Below are 23,017 nucleotides of genomic sequence, written 5' to 3'. Positions count from 1 at the left end.
ACGATGTATCCAGCAGACTTTTTGGAATTTCCAGCTGACTTGTATTAAAACGAGAAACAAAAAGGGGTCTGAAATATGCATTTGATAGATGCATAAATGATGCAAGGAATTATACTGTTGTGTGGAAGATGTAACACTGTTTTGGGTAATGGCTGAGGTTTCTGGAGTAACTAGCGTCATCTTCGCCAAACAAAGAAAGAGCGAGAGAGAGCTGCATTGCTGCATTTGGACAATCACTGTTCCTTGAAGGGGATTTTGACAATAATATCTATCATTGCATTTAGATGTTTGTGTAGAAGTATTGCTTTAAGAGTCATACAACATTTAAAGTGCATGTCATGTATCCTCTCATATTGGTAACTGTGCCTGAATCAACACAATGCAACAGCTGAATGGGAATATGCAAGATAACCCTTTCTCATGGCAAAAAAGAGAAAAAAAGAAAACACCTGTGGCGCCACATCACTGCGATCCAGACACCCTTATCTTTCTGGGCAGCAGATGGGAGTTTGGCATTATTGAGTTTCGGGAGGCTCGCCGTACCTCATATCCGGCCCATTTTACCGTCTCATCCCAGACGGATGTAATCTCTCCCATTTTATGGATGAATGGCGGCGCTACCGATGCCGGAGCACTTCACCTCACGTACGTGTACAGCGCAGAGGCTCGTCGTCGCTATCCTGAGGGTTACTGATCTGAGGCCGGGGATCCCGGCCGTGGCTTTATGAGGCGATGCACTATCAGTAGTCTGTACATTTCCCCCAGGATACGCTGCAGGTGCTGGCAGAGTTAAGCCAAATGAACACCAATACAAGCAGGGTTAAATATAGTCTGTTTGTCATTTTAACTTTCCTCGCATCATTTTGGATTCGCCATGGTGGGTGCACCTAGGGGTGAGTGTCGGTTTACTTTTACACTCTCAACTCAGCAGTGAATCACACACACACACACAGACACACACTCATTTGCTAGAGGACAGTATTTCCAGACATTGCGGTCACAAACACACACACACACAATTGTTTACAGTGACAAAACTCTTCGAGAGGCGCAGACCCACATAAACTGCCTTCTCAAAATGTGCTGCAGATCATTATGTTGCAGTCTGAGAGTCCCAATTATCTGAAAGCTTAGAAATCTTGTTATTATCAACACCTTTGGAATTTGCATTTAGTTAAGCAAAATTCTGAGAAAGGTAAATTTTGCATTCGCTAATCACTTTCCAATTTCTTTCGTCTCTCAGGACTGTTTACCATTTTAATGATCCCTCGGGCACGTTGCTGTACTGACTGGGAGAAAAGCCTCTAAGTCCAACCAGCCAGAGGAACAAATCATATAAACCCTCCAGCCGACGGGCTTGATGGTAAGCTTGAGCACCAGGTCAAGGCAGTGCGGCTTCATTACCGCCGACACGGTGCCTGTGTGCTTTGATAACCTCCCCCACTGTGGGCCATTACCTGGTGACGTGCGGCCTCACAGCCCTCTGGGACATCTTGAGAGGTACAAAGAGGATGGGACAAAACACTTTTTGCTGCAACTACCTCAATAAGCCATTTAGCCTTTCAGACGTTTAGCCTTTGTGCCCGACACCCTTTTGACTCACCTTTCACGGGGCACCATGCCAAGAACACACTATAGTAAAAAACACTTCTTGTTAAAGTGGCCATTTTAAACAACTATTGGGCAAAACAAAATGATACATCCGTGGGAGGTTCAAAGAGATGTTCACTCAAGGACGACCTTGCCCGCTGCTGCATTCACTGGCTTTTATAACTCACTTTCTAGTCTTTAGTCTGTTCTGTATAACTATAAACTGAGCTCCCACTGGAGTTTCACTACTCTTTGAAATCTGGCTGCCTCTAACTCAACATAATGGATATGTATTGGAACTATACATTGCTATGGAGCCGGCTAAAGTGGAGAGTGGAGTAACCTGTCTGTAATGAGGCTGGGGATTATTTTGAGACGACAGCTAAACAGCATGGTGCTCTGCGCATCACTGCAGTTGAATAGCAGCAATTGTGTGAGGAGCACCAAACGTCGACTGACATTTCAAAACTGTTGTCTGTTTTTTTTTCTAGAGAAAAACAGCGCAGAGGTAGATTTGGTTGGATGTTTCATGGAGGAGCCAATCAAAAGAATTATTTCTGATTATACATTGGTTAATGATAATACCCACATCTTCCTCTGTGAGCCATAATTAGGCATGGTAAACAGGATGACAATTGAGGAGAAGGCCGATCCCAGGCCATCAATTACTTGTCCTCCTCCTTAAGCTCTGGCTGAGCCGCCTTGTGGATGCAGGCTAATTATTGTTATTAGAGACCTGCCCATTATTCGCTACACTTTTAAGTGTAGTTGCAACGGCTTCGCTCCAAGCAGAAGAAGCCGTCGCAACTAACAAACGTTTTAAATCAAAACTGCTATTTAAGAGTATATTCTGGTTGTGTGCAATTAGAAGCATGCACTGTGCTATTACTGTATGCTAATAATTCACCCTGAAACCCAGGGATGAGTGCACACAGATAAAACATGCTCCAATTAAAAGTGACATACAGTACATGGTGTCAAAGTGTCTGGCTTCTCCACCATTTCCCTTCGCTGCAGGAAACCTGGCCTTCACGCTGAACAGGTTCACACCTTATTCATATTGGCTAGTTAATGTGGCTGTCAATTGAACATGATGACAATCCCACAATGCAAATGGGCAAAGCTAATGCCAGGAGCATAAAATGGTGGCGGGGGAGTTTTTTTTTTCTTTCTTTTTTCTGGCAAATGGCTGCTGGAGCTGGCCTCATAGATGAAAGGGAGATCTGAGCTTTTAACGTGTGCTATGTTACTGTACTGCAGGATGTTTAGGCTTATATGGAGCGACTTTGCTGTCAGGCAGAAAGTAAGTGGACCCAGGTGTGTGGTAATTGTGGCGGAGAGAGTTGAGGCGGGAGGGAGAACACCGGAGAATTTAAAAAAATGAATCCACAGGGGAAAGAAATGTTAGATACTGGCCAGTCAAAGCTGTTGATGGAGCCTTTTTCAGACTGACCCTGTGTTGTGTTGTGTGTTTTCCAGCCATGTTGTACTGTATGTACATTTCCAGCCCTCTTCTTCTTTAACAAGTGGAACGTTTAGTTACCATGACATCAGACCTACTATTCAGTCTATATTGAGATCTTCTATTGATTGAAATCCTACATGAGTGAACTGGTGGAGCTACAAAACAACGGTTATGCTTCATTCTTTCAAGCAGTTGATTTTTTTCAGAACATGTGGTGCCATGTACGATCGTCAACGGCGATGTGTTTAGGTAGTTACAGTGATGTAGGAGTGTATGTATAATTACAGACAAAAGCCCTGTCAGATGGAAAGTCAGTTGGCGCACACACATGCAATAACCCTTTTGATTCTCCTCACCTGACAAGCCTCCCACGTCCATTTTCTTCAGGTTTTTGGCCTCGAGGACGACCACGGTCAGCTTGCCAGCAGTGGGAACGTATCGCAGGGAGAAGCAGATATCACCCAGTTTCTCTTGCTGTTGGGGAGACAGACACGTTGCAGAGGTGAGATCAGTTACAGCAGCACCTGCCAAATCCAGATTTACCGCATCACATTTTCGCACCAGATGCTGTTGTTTGTAAATTCCCCTCCAAAGCACATTGGAAATTGTGAGGCTCATGTTTGCTTTGTTTTTTTTTTGGGTTCTGCTCTCGACAAACACAAAGGACAGACACAGTGCAGGAGATCAGATGAAGAAGTGTATGTTTTGGTGTTGAGAGGCGCTAGGAGAGGAGGTGCTCTTGGAATTGACGAGTCTTGAAGAAGTTCTTGAAGATAGAGAGGGACGGGCGACCCTGCACTTGTTGAATTTGGAAGCTTCCTTGCAGAGAAAACTAGTATATCGGTATTGCTAACCTTGATCTTTGAAGATATGAGCGATCAGTCTACTGTACCTCTACTTAACTGTAGTAACGAGGTTAGTGTCTAATATGGACACGGACCATTAGAAATGTCTTTATTCACAGCACAACTGTGCAACACAAATGAATAAGATTGATGGAGATCAACATTTTGGAGACACATTTGCACGCACAAATATTTTCTAATTCCATAACCACAATGGTCCATTGATTTGTTGTCAGGACAAGCTGTTAACAACGTTAGTCATCTTGTCAGGCAGCTGTCCGCTGCCTGACAAGATAAATACAGAAAAGCTAAATTATCAATCAATCTTATTAACCCTCCAATTTATTTTAGAGAAGGGTTAGGTTTACAGTTCATTATAGGCAACATAATACTAAAACATTTTACATTCTCAGCAGTGAGAAGGTGGAAAGGAGCAAATTGCCACGGCCGACCTCTTCACCTGCCCTGTGCTGAGCCTGAACCCTACGGAATCGCTCCAGTGCCTCGAGCCACGCGTAAAATCGTCACGTGTGCACAGCTGCAGCCGAACGCAAAGGGAAGTATAGCGATGCCCTTCAACTCCGACGACACCACGAGCCATTTCCGACGCTGTTATAATTAACCTTTAAATCAAACCGACGTAATGCAAAAAAAAAAGAGGTTTCCCCCGGCAACACGTGCTATATGCCGTGACATTTACCATGAAAATTGAATCTCCTGAACTGTTGCCTGGAAAGTCACACTTCTGATAATTGAAGGGGAAGTGTGGACATCTGATTAAGTGACATTTCCAGGAGAGATGGATTACATCGGCCACGGCACAGGCAATTTCCTGCACAAATGCTTTGCTGAACACGGCAAAAATAACCATTGTATATATCAAATGCAATAAAAATACGGAACGGTAGCTACTAGCTTTAATAAACAACTGAGCTTTGGCACCAAATAATTTCAAACCTACTCATGTTCTCTTGTTGTGGGGAGTGATTGAGCTTCTGGGTTGTCGTTTCAATAAGTCTCACCTCCTCCTTCTCGGCACTCTGTATGTCCCGCCACTCCTCTGTGACGTGGCTGAAGTCCACCTTGTTCATGGGCACCTTGATGTCGCCGATGGCGTCGTGTTTGGAGAAGCGATCAAAGTCGTACACCGTCATCACCAGCGTTTTCCCTCCGAGCTCTACGTAGGGAACCTGAAGACAAGAAAAAAGAGTTGACCCCAGACCATTGCAACGATGTCAGACTGTGCATAAAGTTTGTTCAAGAGTCTCACACGGCTTCATCAAAGCTGAATGTCAGTGCCGGTGTTTCCTGACAGGACAAATAAACAAGGTTGCACTCGCTGAATGTTGAACTGAACCAGCGGTCGGCTGTGAGGATGAAGAAGAATGCAGACACACTTTGTGTGCGACACAAACCAGCGAGCTAACGGTGGCTACTGTTGGTAACCAAGTGGTAACCCACCCGTCTATTTTACTCTAAATTAAGCTGCATATTTACAAAATGAACATCATGCTGTATTGAAGAAGACTTGAAAGTAGAGATTGAACCATAAACACCTCAGGAAAATGTTTACTGATGTTACAAATCAAGGGAGAAGTATCTTATCTTATGGGGGTGGGATAGAGGCAATTTTTATCCTTGACTGCATCCAATTTGGATATGAAAATGAAAATGATTTGTCTGACAAGAGAGTGTGGGAGAGATACGACTCTGGTTTGTCCCTGACGTTATCTCGCAAAAATCACCTTTTTTCTCTGTAAGGTGTCAGCGCTGCTTAAAATCACCTGTCACCTGTTTTTGGTGCATCACAGATATGGAATCAAATATTACCAATAAAACCCCCCCTGATATTAAGATGGATATCACATCACATTATGCTGAACTCACACCCAACACCTGCGCTCTGCACTGTCAGGTGAACAACACCAAACTTTCCCTGATGCTGAGCAACGGACGAGGCACGGACGGGGTAGAGCGGTGCATCTGCTTGAGTTAATCCCAATCACGTTGAGCCTCAGTGTGTGTGTGTGTGTGTCTGTAACTGTGTGTGAGAGATACTCTGTCAGGAGCTTGTTAATGTGCCAGCTGGTTGCTGTCTCCACACCTTCCTCGCATTCATAGCCGCATGCAAATCAGATTGTCAGTGGAACCAGTGCAAAGGCACAAATGCTTTTGTGAAGATTAAACTTTTAATATGAGACCTACCTTGAAGGTGAACTGCTCATTGAAGACAGGATTGAGCGTCTTCCTGTGGACCTTGGTCTCGAACTTCTTCTTCTTGTCGGGCAGCAGGTACACCTTCACGTACGGGTCGGACGTACCGCCCATGTCCATAGCGGGCAACTCCGCCGCCTGGATGATTCCCACCATGAGCTATGAGAGAAAAAGAATGAGGATAGAAAAGTGAGAGGAAAGATGTGTCAAGAAGACTGTCCACAGATAATCCAGATTATCACAATGTGCACCTTCATCCCACCAACATCCTCACAGAGAATCTGTATCTATATTTCTTTATCATGACTCTTCGACCTTGAGGAGCATTGGATTTTCACAAATCGTGGCTTAAAGATGATTCAGGGTCATTTTTTCTGCGATTTGGTGCCAATACAAGAAACGTCAGCAGAGTCTGCCGGCGGCTGAAGAGTTCGTAGAGGTCGCGATGTGTCAGAGTAGGAACCAGGGGGGCTGGTTCTCCTCACATAAGGCCGATAATTGATGACCACAATGGGGGGCCTGGGAGGCTGATTGACCTGCCAGTCAGAGCCTCTACTCAAAGGCCTCTCAGGAGAGCCCGGGCTAGTCAGTCAATCAACTTCCTATCAGGTTGCCATCAAGCTGCAATCTGGAGGCCGACCAGGGCACTGAGCCATGGAGCCGTACAGCTGTCAGGAGCTGCATCCGTTCACTGTGCGGCGCTGCCGGTGACACAGGAGTGGGAAACAATGACGTCCGGTCGGTAATCGACACGAGGCCAATAACGGTTAAGATTTATTGACATGCTTCTAGAGATTTAAAGATACTCAAAGACTGTTTCTACGTTCACGCCTGTCGTCTGTTTTGCTTTAAAAAAAATAAAATACTTAAATGTTAAAGCTAGCTGTAAATAAGCAACCATGATGTGTTTTTCAGGTGTGTTCGTATGGACCGAGATTATTTTATTTTGATTTTATAAGGAAAATGTATTAGTATGGATTCAGCCAAAGGACAACAATCATACTGACACTAACAATAAACCAAATCCCAACACAAACTCTTCAGTGTGATGTGTACAGTTTTGGTAGATTTACTTAATTTTCTGGGTCCAGTTACTCATCGACCCATAGAAGTGTGTTTCACATCGGTCTCAGAACTCGGTACAGATTCTCCGGTGGTGGTGGTGAGATTCCAGGAGGGAAAGGTCTTCGTGGATGATGACGTGTTGCACAGGAACTGTGAATGAACCACGGATACACACGTGTGCACTCAACTCACAAACAACATACATGACAACAGCGAACACACATGGAGTGCATCATGGAAAGTATGGCAGCTGTAGTATTACAGATGACTTCACTGCTGCTCAGGTTGTGCACAACATTTTCTTGACATTAACACAAACTGTATAAAATCCTGTCACATATCTGGGTGTTGCTTATCATCTACTGCAAAACAGCTTCATAACCCAGAAAGCAAATAAAAGATGTACAGTAACTCTGGCTGTAATTTACCTGAACCTAAAAGCAAACATGCTCGGCGCTGTGAAGCGGTGCGAGGATTGCGAGTGTGGTAATTCACCCTTGGCAGGCTGTCCTTCTGATTTCCGCTCATCAATCAGCGCGGTCTGAGGCAGACACAGCACGTCGCACCGTCTCTACTCAGAGAGGCACTGATGCTTGAGAGCAGATCATATCAGGATGTGGTTGGAAATGTTGATGTGCAAGTTTGTTTCTTCAGGCAACTGTGAGCTGGCGGTAACAACGCGAGCTAATGTTTGTCAAAAACTCATTAAAAACCTCAAACCTCAAAATCAGATCGAGCAGAAAACTAAATTACACAAACTTCTCTCCAACTGTCAGTCTACTGAGGCACTTCATTTTTCTTATTTTCTCAAAATGGGTTGAATTGAACTTTCACTATTTTAAAAACCTTAAAACACCCGACCGACGGACCATCACACCTTTGGGAGTAACAGCGTAAACAGCTGTTGCGGTGTGTTTGCACATCTGTGTGGGTGTTTCTGTTTATCCGAGGACTCTGGTGGTATCACGGCTCATGGGCCGATGGTGTTAAGCCCTCTCTGTTTGTGTGTGTCGCTCTTCAGTCCAGTGAGCAGCACACTGACCAGAGAAGGTGATTCAGGCCCCTGGCAGCTTATCTCATAGGGCTTTGTCCCAGTGTGTCTCTGCTGTGGGTCCATAAACACACACACGCACACTTTCAAAGACGACCACTAGTTCTCCTGAATAATATTTACCACAGCTGCTATTTGTCAGGTTTGTGATGGCAGGTATGGTTTGTAACTCTTTCTTTCAATCCTTCACTATATCTGCCACGACTCGTGTGTACAAACGCATGGACACCACGGAAAAAAGCCAACAAACAGCAGTTGCGGCTGTTGTGTCCGTCTGAACTATGTCCCGCCCTCGCTCTTCATTCTTCATCGCGAAACTCGAGTGTATCCGTACGGAAAAAAGATATCAACACCTTTGCCTTCACACACGGTGGAACAGCACACGGGAGCTCATTTCAAGTAGACTCTGGCCGAGCATGGCGCGCCGCAGCATCATCCAGTACCAACGTGATTTGCAGAGCTGCTTCTTCTGGCTCTCACGTTACATCGAGGAGCAGTTCAGATAGAAAGGGAAACTTCATCTTCAAGGATGATCTTTAACTGCTAAATTATCCCGAGACAAGACAATACTTGTTCTCCATGGTGCTCCCTCTTTAAGAGATGCCACATTCAGTGATAATGCATAAAAGGGACCTACAGCCGAAGTATTAAACCAATCGTCTGTGCCGGTTCTCCCTCAGCAGTTCTATTGCGTTCAAACTGATTTGATGGGCCTCATAGCCTGAGGATTAAAAAAAAACGGCATTTCCTGAAGGCCGACCGCCGTGTCTTTCGCTGAGCTGAAAGTGGGTCAGATGAATGACTGTCCTCCCTGGGTTTTTACGTCTGCCTGTCGTGAGTTTTCCTTTAACTTGTGAGCCGAGCACCGACCGTCTCCGAGGTCACTGCTGTCACGAAGCGAGAGAACTGTCATCCATTCATTTACACTTTAGCTCCACTGCAGAGCTTATTACCGGTGTAATCATGAACCTCGCACATCGGAGACCCATCACCGCCTCCCACTACATGACAGATCAACTCAGCGAAATATAATAGTGTCCACATAATCTTGTCCTATTTTTATGAAATGACTCAATACTTTTTTTTTTTTTTTTTAAGAGTCTTGTTCACTGAACACGAATGGTGTCTGCATTAGTATGATTACTGACTGTAATCTGTGTTTGCAGCTTCCCACTACTGGCCAGGAAAACATCCTTTTTGTGTGTGTGCAGAAGATGCACCTACTGTACTGTGTGTTATTGTGTGACTCAGTGTGTGTGTGTGTGTATGGGAGCACTGAGCGTTACTGTCTAATTTCAGGCTGTCAGCTCTGTTTATATTGGTGGGTTAGCGAGCCCGGAGAGGGACAGCGCTGTGTTCACGCACCGCGTCCACTATCTGTCACACAACATCTGGCGCCGGGGAAGCTGATGTGCGTCCTCATTTTTTTCGGCTTTTTTAAAACGCAGCCACTGGAAAAAGAAACGAATGGATGGATGGATATCTGCAGGGGCTGTTTTCAATCAAGTCGAAAGAAAGAAACTTATTCAAAACTAAGTCCCACTAGTGTAGTGTATCCTTTACGAGGCTCGGTGGCAAATGCACAAACTCCACCCCCGCCACATCCCGTCGGAGATCGCTCTCAAGCTTCAGTGAACAAGCCGTTTACAGCAGCGCTAATGACACAAAAAGGAGAATGTTGTGCAAAACCTGGGTTGACTAATCTCTGGAGGGATGAGAAAGTTGGACCACCTCAGAGGTTTCGGGGGGTGACCATACTTACGAGGAAGGACCTTTAGCGCAACAACGACACACAGTGAGAGAGACTCGGAGTAACAGATCCTTACCGCGTTCTCCGTGAAATTGTAATCCAGCGAGTATTGTAATTTGCCCAGTTTCTCTTCCTCCTTGGGCGTGGCCTCTTTCTCCGTTTCGGTCAGCCCTGTCTCCGCATCCTCCTCATCCTTCAAGGCCTGAAGGAGACACCCACCAAGAGTCAGTGTCGCCTGTTTGTCGCCGGCGCTAGCGCCCAGCCAGCCGTTCCCCGCCCAGGTCCTGCCAGTGGACCTACTCCTGTAAAAGCTGCCACTTGTTTTATGGTGTGTAAGGGGGGAACGGGGGGCAGGGGGGGGGAAGCAAGCACTAAAACAACACAGCAGTTAACATCAGGACATGCTCTGTGATGCACTAAAGCCCCGGACCTGGTCCCCTGATGATGCTTTCCTATCATTCTTTTGGGTGTTTTCTGTCTAAAGGGAGAAAAGATCAAATGATGGCGCCAGAGATGAGAGCAATGGGCAGGCATTAGAAGAAGAAGGGGGGTAGAGAGACATAGAGGGATGACAAAAAGAAAGGATGGACAGAGAGAGAGAGAGAGAGAGAGAGAGAGAGAGAGAGAGAGAGATGCTTCTGGAAAAGATCACAGTAAGACAATTCCACTTGATGTTATCTCAGGCAGATCAAGTCTGTCAAACTGGAAAGAGTCTGAGGTGGCAGAGAGTGAGAAGTGAAGTGGCCCCTTTGGGTGGCCTGGCACAGAGGTGAGGGTAGCAGGTAGTGGCGTTGGTGGGTGAGGGGTGGAGGAATCTGTTATGGGACCAACATGCGTTTGAAGAGGCAAAGATTCAAAGTTCTCAAGGTCCAATCATTCAGCGTCAACAGTCGCCTTCCAACATGTCTCTGTTAGGCATGCAGAGCATTCTCTGTCGAAAAAACAAACCAGTGCTCTCGTGTGATTCCCCATCATTCCCCTCATGACACACAGTCGCATTGTCATCATCATTACCCCTAAAGCTTTTTAATGTTAACCCCCTACTACGCCGATGGTAGCTAGAAGCGTCATGCCAGCGGTGGGTGGGTGGGAAGGTGTTGGTAAGAGGGGTTGTAATGTACATCGGGGGCCTTGCTCCTATTAAGTTTGTCAAGTTGCTCATGTGAAAGCAAGAAGGCTGAACAACACTGACTGGTTTTTAAATTGTTCCGCTGAGCCACTTAGTCGCTGCCTTGTGTGAGCAGACTGAGTTTTTTGAGGGAGTTTCTTGCAGGATTGAGGAACTAAAAGTGTATTATATATGATTTGGTAAGATTAACCCGAGGAATCTGTTCCACCTTGGTTGACAGATGTGAATGTAAATGCTACTGTACGTTAGATTTAACTTGAGGAGCCTCTGAATCATTCTACGTTTGCCGCTTGTTTGAAATGTAAATGATGTTGATTCAAAAGGCAGGAGACTTCAGCTTGGCACAAAAAGTCAGTGTGGTTCAACCTTGTCGATGCGCACCCAGTGTTTTATCATACATATATATGTGCATATGCAGGTTGTACACACATATATGCAGTAGGTATACATGTACTGTGTGCATAGTTACATATATTTGCTTCTATGGGAGTCAGTTGTTGTCAAGAGGCTACTAAAAAAAAAAAAAACGTCAGAGCAGCAGGCTTAAGAAGAATCCAACAGCAATTAGGAACCTACCGCCAGTGACCATCCCGAACAGTCATCAGACACAACACAGATAAGGAGGACATAGAAGGAAGAAACACAAATTAAAACAACCACACACAGGAGTCAACACGACCAGAGTCTGGGCACACCAGGAGAAATGACCGCCCGCCTCGGAAGTGGCAGATTCACCGACGTCAGAGGTTAGAGGCCAATAAGATAAGAGGTCGTCTTTTAATTTGGATCGATGGCGATTTAAAAAAAATAAAACTGGATTTGTACAAAGGCAGAGAGAATATTGGAAATTAATGGAGAAACATCTCCTCTGCAGAGCTAAGGGGTGAACTGTACCGCAGCTCTCTGACCTTGCAGGCTGTTAAGCTTCCCACTCTTCTGCGTTACGGAAATAAATGAGTCTCGTTTAAGTCTTAATTTCTACAACAAGTAAGTCAAATGAAATATGAAAACTTTGTGGTTTCTCTCCGTTATTCCGATCCACCTATGACAGCCGAACAAATTAACCACGCTTTTCGAGGACGGCGGCGTAACGACTCTCTGCTGCTGCAATTAGTCTGTTAAACTCCACTCCGAGTGTCAGCGTTTCAGGAGCTTTGCTCTGTGTGCCGTCGAAACGTTAAATTTTCCTCCTGTTCCGTTTATTCCGTTTGCTGATGTCATTTCTCTGGGTGGATACCACTTCATTACACGGCAAACGTTACTCACACTCTTCAACAAGTGAGCGGGTCCTCATGTGACCCGAAAAAATTAAATAAATAAATAACAAGAACGAAAGTAAGAGGAAAAAAAAGAGAGTAAACTATCTCTCTTTAGTCTGGAGCCATTTTAATGACTTCCATTAACTCTCCTGTAATTAGACTCACTTATTGCGTTAAATTATGAAATATGGTGAGTATTACTGTATGCATTTCTTATGCAGCAGTAAATTAATGAAACGGACAAATACATACAGTGAAAAAGCAGTAAAATAGGGATGTTTCTGACTAAAATGATCAAAAAACAATAACACTAAACATCGTTACAAATATTCAAGATAAATTAAACTTTTAGAATAAGGTCATGCAAAAAGCACAGGGCTGAATTGGAAAGTAGGGATGGTTATTATTTTTAATAAATACATTTTAAGCAACAGTAGCTCAAAGTCGTTACCTCGGTTTTGCCTCCGTCCTTGACGTCCATCATGTTGATGGCATTTTTGCCCTTGTCTTTGCCCTTCTTTTTGTTTTTCTTCTTGAATATGCATTTTTTGCAGACGCAGAAGCAGCACGCTAGCACCAGGATGATCGCCACGAAGGCGATGGAGACGATGGCCCATGACGGCACTGGGGGGAAAAAAGCAAACAAGAAAAGTGGCTGGATTAGTTCGGGGTCTGTCAGAGAAAAAAAAACAAGATTTCAGTGATCTCGGCCAAAAGTTCCACAGAAGCAGTGATCATAGCGACTGACAGGTGAGATAAAAGCAGGAACATGTGCGTGCGGTGCAGAGTTGGCACCGGAGCCGGCGCTCGGGTCCATCGAGAAGTGGCAGACGTAACGATTGGTCCTGACTGGCGGGACGAGGCCCGACTGAACAGCTTCAGCCAAGTTAGTGGAAGTAACAGATGTTGGCATTCTCCACTCGCCATTTAAACAAAAGATGCTCCGACAGCTGACACCTTCCCGGAAATCATCGGCAACAACAACACACAGGACCGGCTGGGGCTGAGAGCGGTGGTGTGTGTGTGTGTGAGAGGCGTGAACAGAGGTATGACCATGATAAGTCAATGAAGCAGTAAAAACAAATGGGTTCACAAGGAGGGTTTGACACAGTGTTCACATGCTCTTGGCTCTAAAATGATCTATTTTGTGTTGAGATTCAAGGCTTTCAGTGTTTCACAGGTAGACTGTAAAATACTCAGCCTCACCTCAGAGGTTAAATTTAAAAAAATGTAAAGGTCAGTCGAGAGGAAGAGAGAGAAAAATGTTCGAAGGCTGTCCTTCGTAAGTTTAGGTTTAACCTCATCGATCAGTGATCTTACAGGGAAATCATCAGTCAATCACGTCTCTTATGCCCCAAATCTCAGGCATATGGGTTTTTTCAGATGTTTTATTTTATTGTAGACAATGTAAATGTATTGTGGTGTGTTCATGCCAAAGGTCAATTTTGAAAAGCCATTTTTCTTGGCATTGCATTCAGGTGCCAAGAAGGTGGAAGAGAAACGGGGACTGAAACTGAGTTTTGAAGTCGCAAACAAAAAATTTGATGAAAGTCAACATATTAATTTCACATATTAGTTCCTGGAAAAATATTGAGGACCCTTAGACCTTTGACAGCCATTTTTTTCCTCAAAAAAACCCCTTTAAATTAATGCTTTTCTGCAGACACATTCCTAGTTTTTAGGATTCAAATTGCTCATAAGATGGTAAATCACAGAAGGCTTTACTATGTAAGTGGCACTGGAGTTACTGTTCCCTCGGCTCTTACAGCCAGTATCCTAATGCTCAGCTCAGCTCAGTCAGCTAATGCTCCCAGGTGGATGCGCACAGGTATAATATACACAACTCAAACACAAACACCAGTGGAAGGAGAAGCAGGTTGTTTTTCAACTACTAAAACTTCACAACAGACTAATCGATTGCTCCTTCACTCAGCAGACAGCGGACATCTTGGGTGTTTGGCCCATAAATCCGGCTCAAACCAATAGAAAACATAAAACCAGGTCAAACTCCAGTCCAGTTGAAGACTTTATCTGAAATAAAAAAAAACTCCCATCAAAAAAGGAAAAGTATATTACAGTCTCTCATTCTGCTTTTTTTTTTTTTCAGCAGTGGTTCCTTTGCCAAGGTCCAGGGGGAGCGAGGGAGGAGAAAAATCCATGGTCTGTTGACAAAATCAATGAGCACTGTCCTCTGAGGGGGGAAAAAACGGTGAGTGATGCTCTGAAATAACTTGAGGATCTACAGCCTTGGCCTCGCCCCGGAGCGACGGCGGTAATGGAGGTGACTCTCGACGGGACTTGTTTGCAATGAGCCACAGAAAACGAGCCACTAGTGTCACTGGTGTGTGAGGGATTTAAACTTTAAAACCTTAAAACGTTTCTTTTTTTTACGGTGCCACTTTTTAATGCTTGGTAAATCATTTGCTAATGCCTTCTACTGTAGATGAGTTAAAGCCCATTGATAATTGCAAATATTGGGTTGCCAGGTTCTATAATATCGAGTAATATTAAGGTTTGTCAACATGTTGTAAATGTTGGTATTCCATTTGTAAATGTTTCAAAATGCTAATAAATTGTCAATGAATAGATTTTTTTTTTTGTCCTCTATCCGAAGGTCATAGGTCGAATGCATCAAACAACCTGGCAACCCAAATGTTGTTTTTAATAATGGCTCATTATTGATCTTTTAGAGCTTTACTAAACGACATTACTAACCATTAAAAGGCCGTTAGTTACACCTCATAAGTGTGTGTGCTCTGTGTGTTAGAGTGCTGACAGATGTATTTATGCTCGGTGCCTGAATCGCTCGCATTGCAAACACGGGAATTTGGACGACCTCTGACCTTGGACCAGGAGGACAGGAGTAGTTGTCAGGGACAAAGCCCCCCTGAGGAAACTGTGAGGTAAGAAGTCAGGTTCGTATTTCAAGCTGGAGAACTCATACGATAAGAAATGACCTCCTCTTTTTTTGCTTTTCAAATGGAAATCAAAATATGCGGTAAAATCCCTCTTTCATAACCCCACAGTCTTAAGTCATTCTTTAGTCAATCATCAAAAAACGCCTGATGGAATGTGGCTACAGTAGAAATGAATGCACGACCGCGGCCCTCATCTTATTCATCAAGCGCACGTCTTGCAGTGAAAAGCACTCGTGTGTTCCCTTAATTAACGGAACCGGAGTCCCAGAAAGCAATAAAAGCATCCCCCTAATTAACGACACTGTGTGAGTGTCTTCTCTCCAGAGAGAGACGGAGCAGAGAAAGTGGAAGACCGAGCGAGAGAGGGACCGACCGCACTTCAAACTCCCGGCACTTATCGCTCCTTCCGCCGTGTGACGCGGCGTGGAAAATTAGGAGAAAAAAAGAGTTTCTCCTAATGGGGCGGGTTTGCGCTTGATGTAATTCACGTTCGCTGTTCCTCAAGGCTCACGTCGCTTTGCGGCGAGGTAACAATGACAAAATATCTAGAGACCAGAAAGAATATCTTCAGATATTTGGTTTTACCCAGTAACGTAAAAAAGGTCCTCTTTAGAGTCAGTATTGGGTTTGTCCCCTCTGGGCTATTGTAGAAACATGGCGCTGCAACATGGCGGACTCCCTATGTAGATATAAATGGCTCATTCTTACATTAAAGTGATTATACACTATTAAAACATAATTATGAATATCATGTTCCAATATCTGCCAATACATCCCCCTAAATCTTACAAACTGCACCTTTAACGCCACTGAATGACACCATCATAGAGTTTTCAATGACATATCTATATTTACTGTAGCCAGTGGAATAGAAATTGCACTTTGGCTGCAAAACCTAAGCCCCAACGTATTTTGGCTCGGATCCACCACGGTGCCGAGTTTTGGGCGATTTCAGAGAAAGAGCTTATCAAGAGATGGAAGAAAAGCAACCTCAGCGTTAGAGCACAAAGTCAACTCCGACAGGCTGACATTCTGTGTCCCTTGAACATACTGTACTGTAGGTAGATAAAGATACGTGAAGGTGTATGAGTGATTCCTACAGTACGTGGTACTGAGCCACAGCGAAGGAAGCGATGAGAAACCACAAGATTTTCCCCGAATTTTGTTTGAGCAAACATTTCCAGCCTAATTCTAATTTTCAGTCCTTTTGGCAATAATCCATTTTTTTTTTCAAGTGCAGTAATTTTGGGGTTTTTAATCCCAAAATAACATGGTTTAGTCGACAGTCTGGATAAAACTGTTTGACCTTCTGATTGGCCAACAATTCTGCCAGACTTCACTTTGACAATGTCACCGTGTTCCCAGATGACATGAATTACTTGAGCGGCCGTGTATTATATTTTATTATGGTCACGGACAAAAGGGGCGTAGAGCACGAAGACGTCCCCCCGAAATAAACTTTCACAGGTGCTGCTGGATCAAAAATGTAACTATAAAGCAAGAATAAAACAAACGAACTGCACACGGTATTAAAATCTCCCAGAAAAATCTCCCAAATTTCAATTGAGAAATGTTTTTAATTTTTGTTAAAATGATCTGCCAGATGTTCAAATTCAAATGACCTGGAGCTATTTATGCAGTTTGTAGATCTTTTGATTTATTTTTAAAATTTTGCAGCACCCATTCGAAAAGAACCTACAAAACCAATGTGTTTGAATTATGCAGAACTTACATAGGAACATATTTCAGGATATTACAGTCAAATTGATGTAATTTAATGTGTGTGATTAGCATTAGTTGTCTCTGTTATGACTCTGGTGTGTAACTTTACATGAGAGAACTAGATGCATTTAAAAGTGTAGTGTGTGTGCACGTGTGTGCGTGTAATATTGCATCTGGGTTATATCCACTTCCAGCAGCCCACACTAATCCAATGTGACAGGACCCTGTTGCTGAATTAACCTTGACATTATATCTGGTTATGCCTAAGAGAGCAACACTCTGCCTGCGCCCCCCTTCCATGCACTGTCAACCAACAACATGGCCGCTGCAGGGAGCTTCTTCCACAAATATGTCCGACAATGTTCCACTCAAGCTCCGAACCGAGTAGCAATAACCCGCTTTTTATCCACCTGCTTCTTCTTCTTCTACACCTCAAATTCAGTTCTAACATACATCTGGTTTTTCTATTCTGTCCGGTCCATTATTCTGATAGTAATCGGCAAAAGTCGACCCGTCGCACACACAATGCATTTGCAGGAATTCTTTGAGATGGAAGTGGTACTACATTAAATGGATTTTACAACAATAGATGATGATGATAATGGTGCCAGATAGAAGAGCGCTGGAATGTCTCTTCTGGGCACCAAGGAGAGTAGAGCAGTTAAACCGAAGACACGTCTAATTCGACGTGCTTTATGGAAAAAAAAAAAATTGAATTATAATTTTGAAGAGAACTCTCGCAGATTATCCTGTTTTAAGAAACCCAGACTCTTTACTTAATAAGTAAAGACTTGTTCAACAAATTCTGCAGCTTTTTAAAATGTTAACGACTCTCTTTGCTTGCTGAAAAGCATAATGTCCCCGATTAAAAAATGAAAAAAACAAGACAGCATTATTTATTTTTCTGAAATGTCAATCGCTCCTGTCGTGTTGAGTAACGGCTGTCGGAGGCAGCAGCCATGGATCAAACAGCCGCGGTGTTCAGAGGTTAATTGTTCGTGGGGAGTGAAGCCTTTGGGTGTTTAGAAAACTTACTAAGAAATTCAATACGCTGGTTTCCTCCGAGGCTCGGTGAGAAGTCACAGTATGGTTTGGTGTGATTACACAGAATGTGTGTGTGTGTGTTAGTACGCTCATATTTCTGCTAAAGTGGAATCCTTCATTATTCAGAAATTGATCAGAAGGCTTAGTTTTGTTTCCAGAGAATTAAACACATACTTTGTGCAATACAATTAAACTGATCTATCACTCTACAATCAGTGTAACGGCATATCACTTCCTCTACGTCTCCAAATATTGTTCATTATGTTATTTTGTATATTTACTTCGCATAAATGAGAAGATTTCCTGCCTTGTGGGTTTTATACCATGTCGCCTTGAGCTCTGGGAACTAACGATGGATACTTTTTTTTTCTGACATTTTATTAACTAATCAATTAACAGATTAATAGAAAAATACTCAACAGAATGAATAATTATGGTTAGTTGCAGCTGCATAGTGTTTTAAAATAAGAAAAGCATCTCTTTATGACTGAACCGGATTACTGGATAAAAAAAAGCATTTACTCTCAACAGATCATTGAGACACATTTTCCTTGAAACATGTTGAGAATATCAAAAATATGTCTTCAGGCTGAAGGGATCAGCCGACGGATGTGGCCGAGGCTCAGAGACGCGTCCCGCTGATCTCGATGGACAGAAAAATTCAGTAGTTCCATGCCGACGGTCGACAAACATCGCCGGGTTCAAACCGGGTTATGAGCCTGCGGTGGAGACTGTTACTCTGCAGCTTCTCCTCTTCCTTGCTATCCCCTCGTTACCTGCTACCTGCCTTCCTCCAGACGGCATCGATATTCCCTCGGAGTAAACAAGTCTACGGACATTCATCATCCAGCTGAGCGGCACCGGGGAGGAAAACTCACTACGTCTGATTGAAGGGCTGCGGTGAGAAAACTGTCATTTAAGACTCTGAATAATGGACAGTCTTTTTCCTTTTTTTGGGGGGGATGATCTCACTGAACATTTCTGCCCAGAAGAAGCCCAATCTACTTCTCCAGATTACAATGTCATGACTTGGAAGCAAATAATGAATTGTCTACGATCTGATCGTGTTGTCAGGCTCGGTGGGAATAAGCGATACGTCGCCATGACAGACACTCAACGCTGAGCCAAAGGGGGACGTCGGCCTCATATTGGAATCACAGCAGTGATCACTGTTCGTCTTGTTTGTTCACCCAAAGCACGTCATTCCGAAGGGGATGAGATGAGATTTATTCCCATTTTTCATCAAGTCCGCACGGAGCTGGAGCTCACTACAAACTGCATAGCCACGACCTATCTGAATAAAACAACAAGGCTTTTATTTTAGTAAATCGTTTTGTCTGGCGCAAATAAATCTTCCTCTGTGGAAGAATGTCAATTTTCTCACACCAACTCCATGAACTATTACGTCTCCGGAAAAGCGAGAATATGACTCGCGCTGCCATTTGTGTCTTTTGTGGCTGAAGACATGGGGGCTTCTCTTCAACAGGAGCCTTTTCCTGTTGAAGAGAATTACTTCCACATGAACCGGTGGATAAAAATAGCTATATTTAGACTCCCGCTGGATGCAAAAACCTTTGGATCTGCAGGCGGTGCTTTATCCTGGATGACGCAGTCACAACCACATTCCCGTATAAACTTGATGCTGCAGGAGGATGAGGAGCGATTTGCTTGGAGGTGGTTTGGTGATAATAAGGCAGGACATGTGGCATGATGTGAAACTGCAGAGACGGTTTTTGACTAAAAGAAAAAAAAAAGAGTTAGCAGAACAGGAAATAATAAACATTTATTTTTGTCAAAGGCTTGAATTATTGTTGCCAGATGTTTATTTTTCCACTTCCACTGTTGCTACTTCCCTGATTTAGTGATACAATTCCACCGGAGCCATTCAGAGCATTGAATAGACGTTTTTACTACTTGGACTCAGAAGAAACAAAATAAAAGTCAGAGTTCCTGTCGTCGATTTACAGGAACTGGTTCCGGGAAGAATGCGTTGAACGGCCTCTGACGGAGTCATTGTAAATCAGAAGGAGCGAAATTATTTGAACTTCACATGTAGTTGCAAGTTGACGGTTGAACAGCACTGATGAAGCATGATGACGATTTTTTCTGCTCATTTGGAAGAATGTACTTTTTAATTTTCAATGTGAACACTGAGATTGAAATGTTTTCCCTTTAAAAACATTTTAAGTCTTCAATACAGTACAGAAATTTTAATAAAATATTTTTATGCAGATAGCACACTTTAGGTTTTATCTGAGGAGGTTTGGGTTTGTAATTAGTCGATTACAAAACAGTTGACTCATTGTGTCAGCTGTTTGGCAGGGAGAAAGTTAAACACACTCACGAGGGATTTTGTTCAGCTCGTTCATGAACTTGTCCTTCAGCTTGGAGAAGGCCTCGTCCTTCTCGCCGGTGCCCGGGCCGGTCATGTTGGTGGTGTTGGAGCCCGCCGTGGAGGAGGAGGCGGTGGTGGGCTCGGGCGCCGCCAGCGCTTCCCTTCGACTCTCGTTCATCGCGGCGATGCCGGGCGGCCAGGCAGATGCTGGATCAAGTGGAGGAAAGAGGAAAACAGAGTGGGTTAGTTTTTCTCTGTTTGCGACAGATGCGTGTCAGCGGCGGCGGCGGCGGCGCTCGCCTCGTCAGATGACAGAGTTGACGCGGGGCGTGTGAGCAGCTGCTGCCTCAGCCTGAGCAAACATCAGCTGGGGTCCGGAATATGAATTGGCCGGTGCAGTGAATTCAGAACAAAGCCACTCGCTCATGCTCATAAGCTCTAGATCAACATCGCAGAAATTATTATTTATGACTCCAGTGAAACACAGGCGGTTAAATCTCAGCGACGCCACAATCACGAGCTTAATTGAAACTGTGCGAACAAGTCAACGCAAAGTAAATAAGAGACGAGAGCACGAGTCAACTCTCATCATGTGGAGCTCTTTATGTACAGCAGGTGTATTTATGTTACATACTGTACAGATGGAGAAGGAAACTGTGTCTTATGTCAACTCCCACGTGCGTGTGTGCGTGTGTGTGTGTGTGTGTGTGTGTGTGTGTGTGTGCGTGCGTGCGTGTGTATCATGTGTAATGTCCTGTACATCCCTGAACTCGTTGGTCATTTTCTCACACTGTGCCAGGCTGGTTCCACATGAGGTTTTCCACATTATTCCAACGCTGCCTCAGGAGAATCAAAGGAGACACTTACAATATATTACTGTGACACTAAAGACTCTATGGATTTATGGTATTATAAATTCCAAAATATGTGCTGTTACGTGCATGTGCTCAAGATCAATGTTTCTAAACAACTAGGTCGGCGAGTAAAGGGAAAAAACAATCTAAGATTTAGAGAGTAAATTGATAATTTTAGGAGAAAAATTATCATAAATATTGTGACTTTGAAAGGATTTGTGCAAGAAACTGAAGATTTTTTTCTCATTAAATTATGACATTATTCTTCTAATATTATGATTTTCTTCTCAATCACGACTTTATTCTCAAAGAAATATTTTTTTCCCTCTTCAATTTGGCCCCAACACTCTCTTTTTTTGTTTGATTAATCAACTCATGGTTAAAAAAACGCTGATTGCAATTAGTGGGGAACTCAAGCTGATGGCTTAGAGTTTTCCCGTATTGTACGACCAACAGTTGAAAACAAAACTACTTTTTTTTTTTTTTTACTGCAGTAACTTATGAAAGAAAAGCAGCAAATCTTCATGGCTGGAATCAGCAAATTATCACTATTGTTGTATATCAGTTGTCTTTGGATTAACTAATTAATTAATAGATATTTATTTCAGCTCTAAAAGCAAAATATGTATGTCCTTTATAGATAAAACATAACAGAAAAAAGGCGTCTGTCTTTGTTTTTCATGTCTCACGACAGTCGTGTAACTCTGCAGCGTCGTGACAATTCTCCTGCAGAGAGGAACTATTTATTGTCCACTCTGTGTGTGCAGGTTGTAATTTGGCTCTGTCACCATAGCGATCCCAGAGGATAATGGTACATTATAGTTGTGCACAGTGAAGGTTATGTTGTCTTCATTCTACTTTTCTTGTACAGTACAGTTAAAGTCATATTTCCCCAGTTATAGTACTATTTCTTAAAAGACCTTGCGCTGGCGCTGTGTTATTGAAAAAAAAATGTATGTACGGTAACCCTCGGAATGGCTCCGATAATATCTTTTATCTCTGAGAACAAAATGTTGGGGCAATTCATTCTAATATAATCTTTAACAACACGAAGAAAAGAGGACGCTTCAGAGAGACGGATTCCGATTCCTGTTTCTTACATTAAACCGACATTTTGAATCCTTCAAATCATACTGTAATTATGGAAATTAGCCAATCTTATCTCCATCTGTGGATCCTGAACATCCATCAAAGAACAGACAGTGGACAGCAGCAAATATCCTCGGTTAGTCTGATAGCAACAACCTCCGAGTCAGCACGACGGACGGCAGTCGTTTCATCTCGACATCAAACAAACAATTAAAAGTTTTATTAGCGAGCAAAGACATCAAATGTAGAGCTAATTTGCCCCCACAGGTATTATGAATGGAGGATAAGGTAGAATAAATCCCAACCTAAAAAAAAGGTGCATGTTTCCACACCTCAAAACCGACACATTACACGTCAGGACACGATGTACAACAGAAATCACACGTTCACGAGGCGAAGAATTCTGAAAACATCAAAGAACCAGAATGGATGGAATTATTCAAATTCATATACAAATAGCGACGGGAGAGGAAGTAGGACGACGCAGACAGAAGCTTAATCCCTGAACTCACTCAGTGAATCCTCAGTCATGACCGGCATCAATGCCAGATGGGCTGAGGAGATTCCTTTTTGTGCGGAAAAAGCTCATATTATTGAAATTGGTTAATTTGCTGCAGGTTCATATCTCCCAATTATAAGGAAGAAAACCGAGGTTTGTAAACAGAAATCACACCGACTAACAAGAAG

At 43.4% G+C, this 23,017-nt stretch overlaps 1 protein-coding gene across 7 annotated transcripts in view; it reads right to left on the bottom strand.

The window, feature by feature from the left end:
* syt1a (synaptotagmin Ia) overlaps positions 1–23,017 on the bottom strand; it is a 130,529-nt gene that overhangs the window by 9,455 nt on the left and 98,057 nt on the right. For 6 of the 7 annotated variants that reach the window (XM_035616488.2, XM_035616470.2, XM_035616507.2 and 3 more), the window contains 6 exons: positions 20,397–20,594; positions 12,820–12,992; positions 10,057–10,182; positions 6,106–6,273; positions 4,923–5,090; positions 3,412–3,529 (listed from right to left, as the gene is read on the bottom strand). In XM_035616488.2, the coding sequence (XP_035472381.1) occupies positions 3,412–3,529; positions 4,923–5,090; positions 6,106–6,273; positions 10,057–10,182; positions 12,820–12,992; positions 20,397–20,565 (922 nt within the window). In that variant the 5' untranslated portion in view covers positions 20,566–20,594. The remainder of the gene's footprint in view (positions 1–3,411; positions 3,530–4,922; positions 5,091–6,105; positions 6,274–10,056; positions 10,183–12,819; positions 12,993–20,396; positions 20,595–23,017) is intronic. The other variant, XM_035616516.2, reaches the window with a different exon arrangement.

This window comes from Scophthalmus maximus, chromosome 12 (genome assembly GCF_022379125.1).
Source record: "Scophthalmus maximus strain ysfricsl-2021 chromosome 12, ASM2237912v1, whole genome shotgun sequence".
NCBI lineage: Eukaryota > Metazoa > Chordata > Actinopteri > Pleuronectiformes > Scophthalmidae > Scophthalmus > Scophthalmus maximus.
This window is presented reverse-complemented; position numbering and strand designations above follow the sequence as displayed.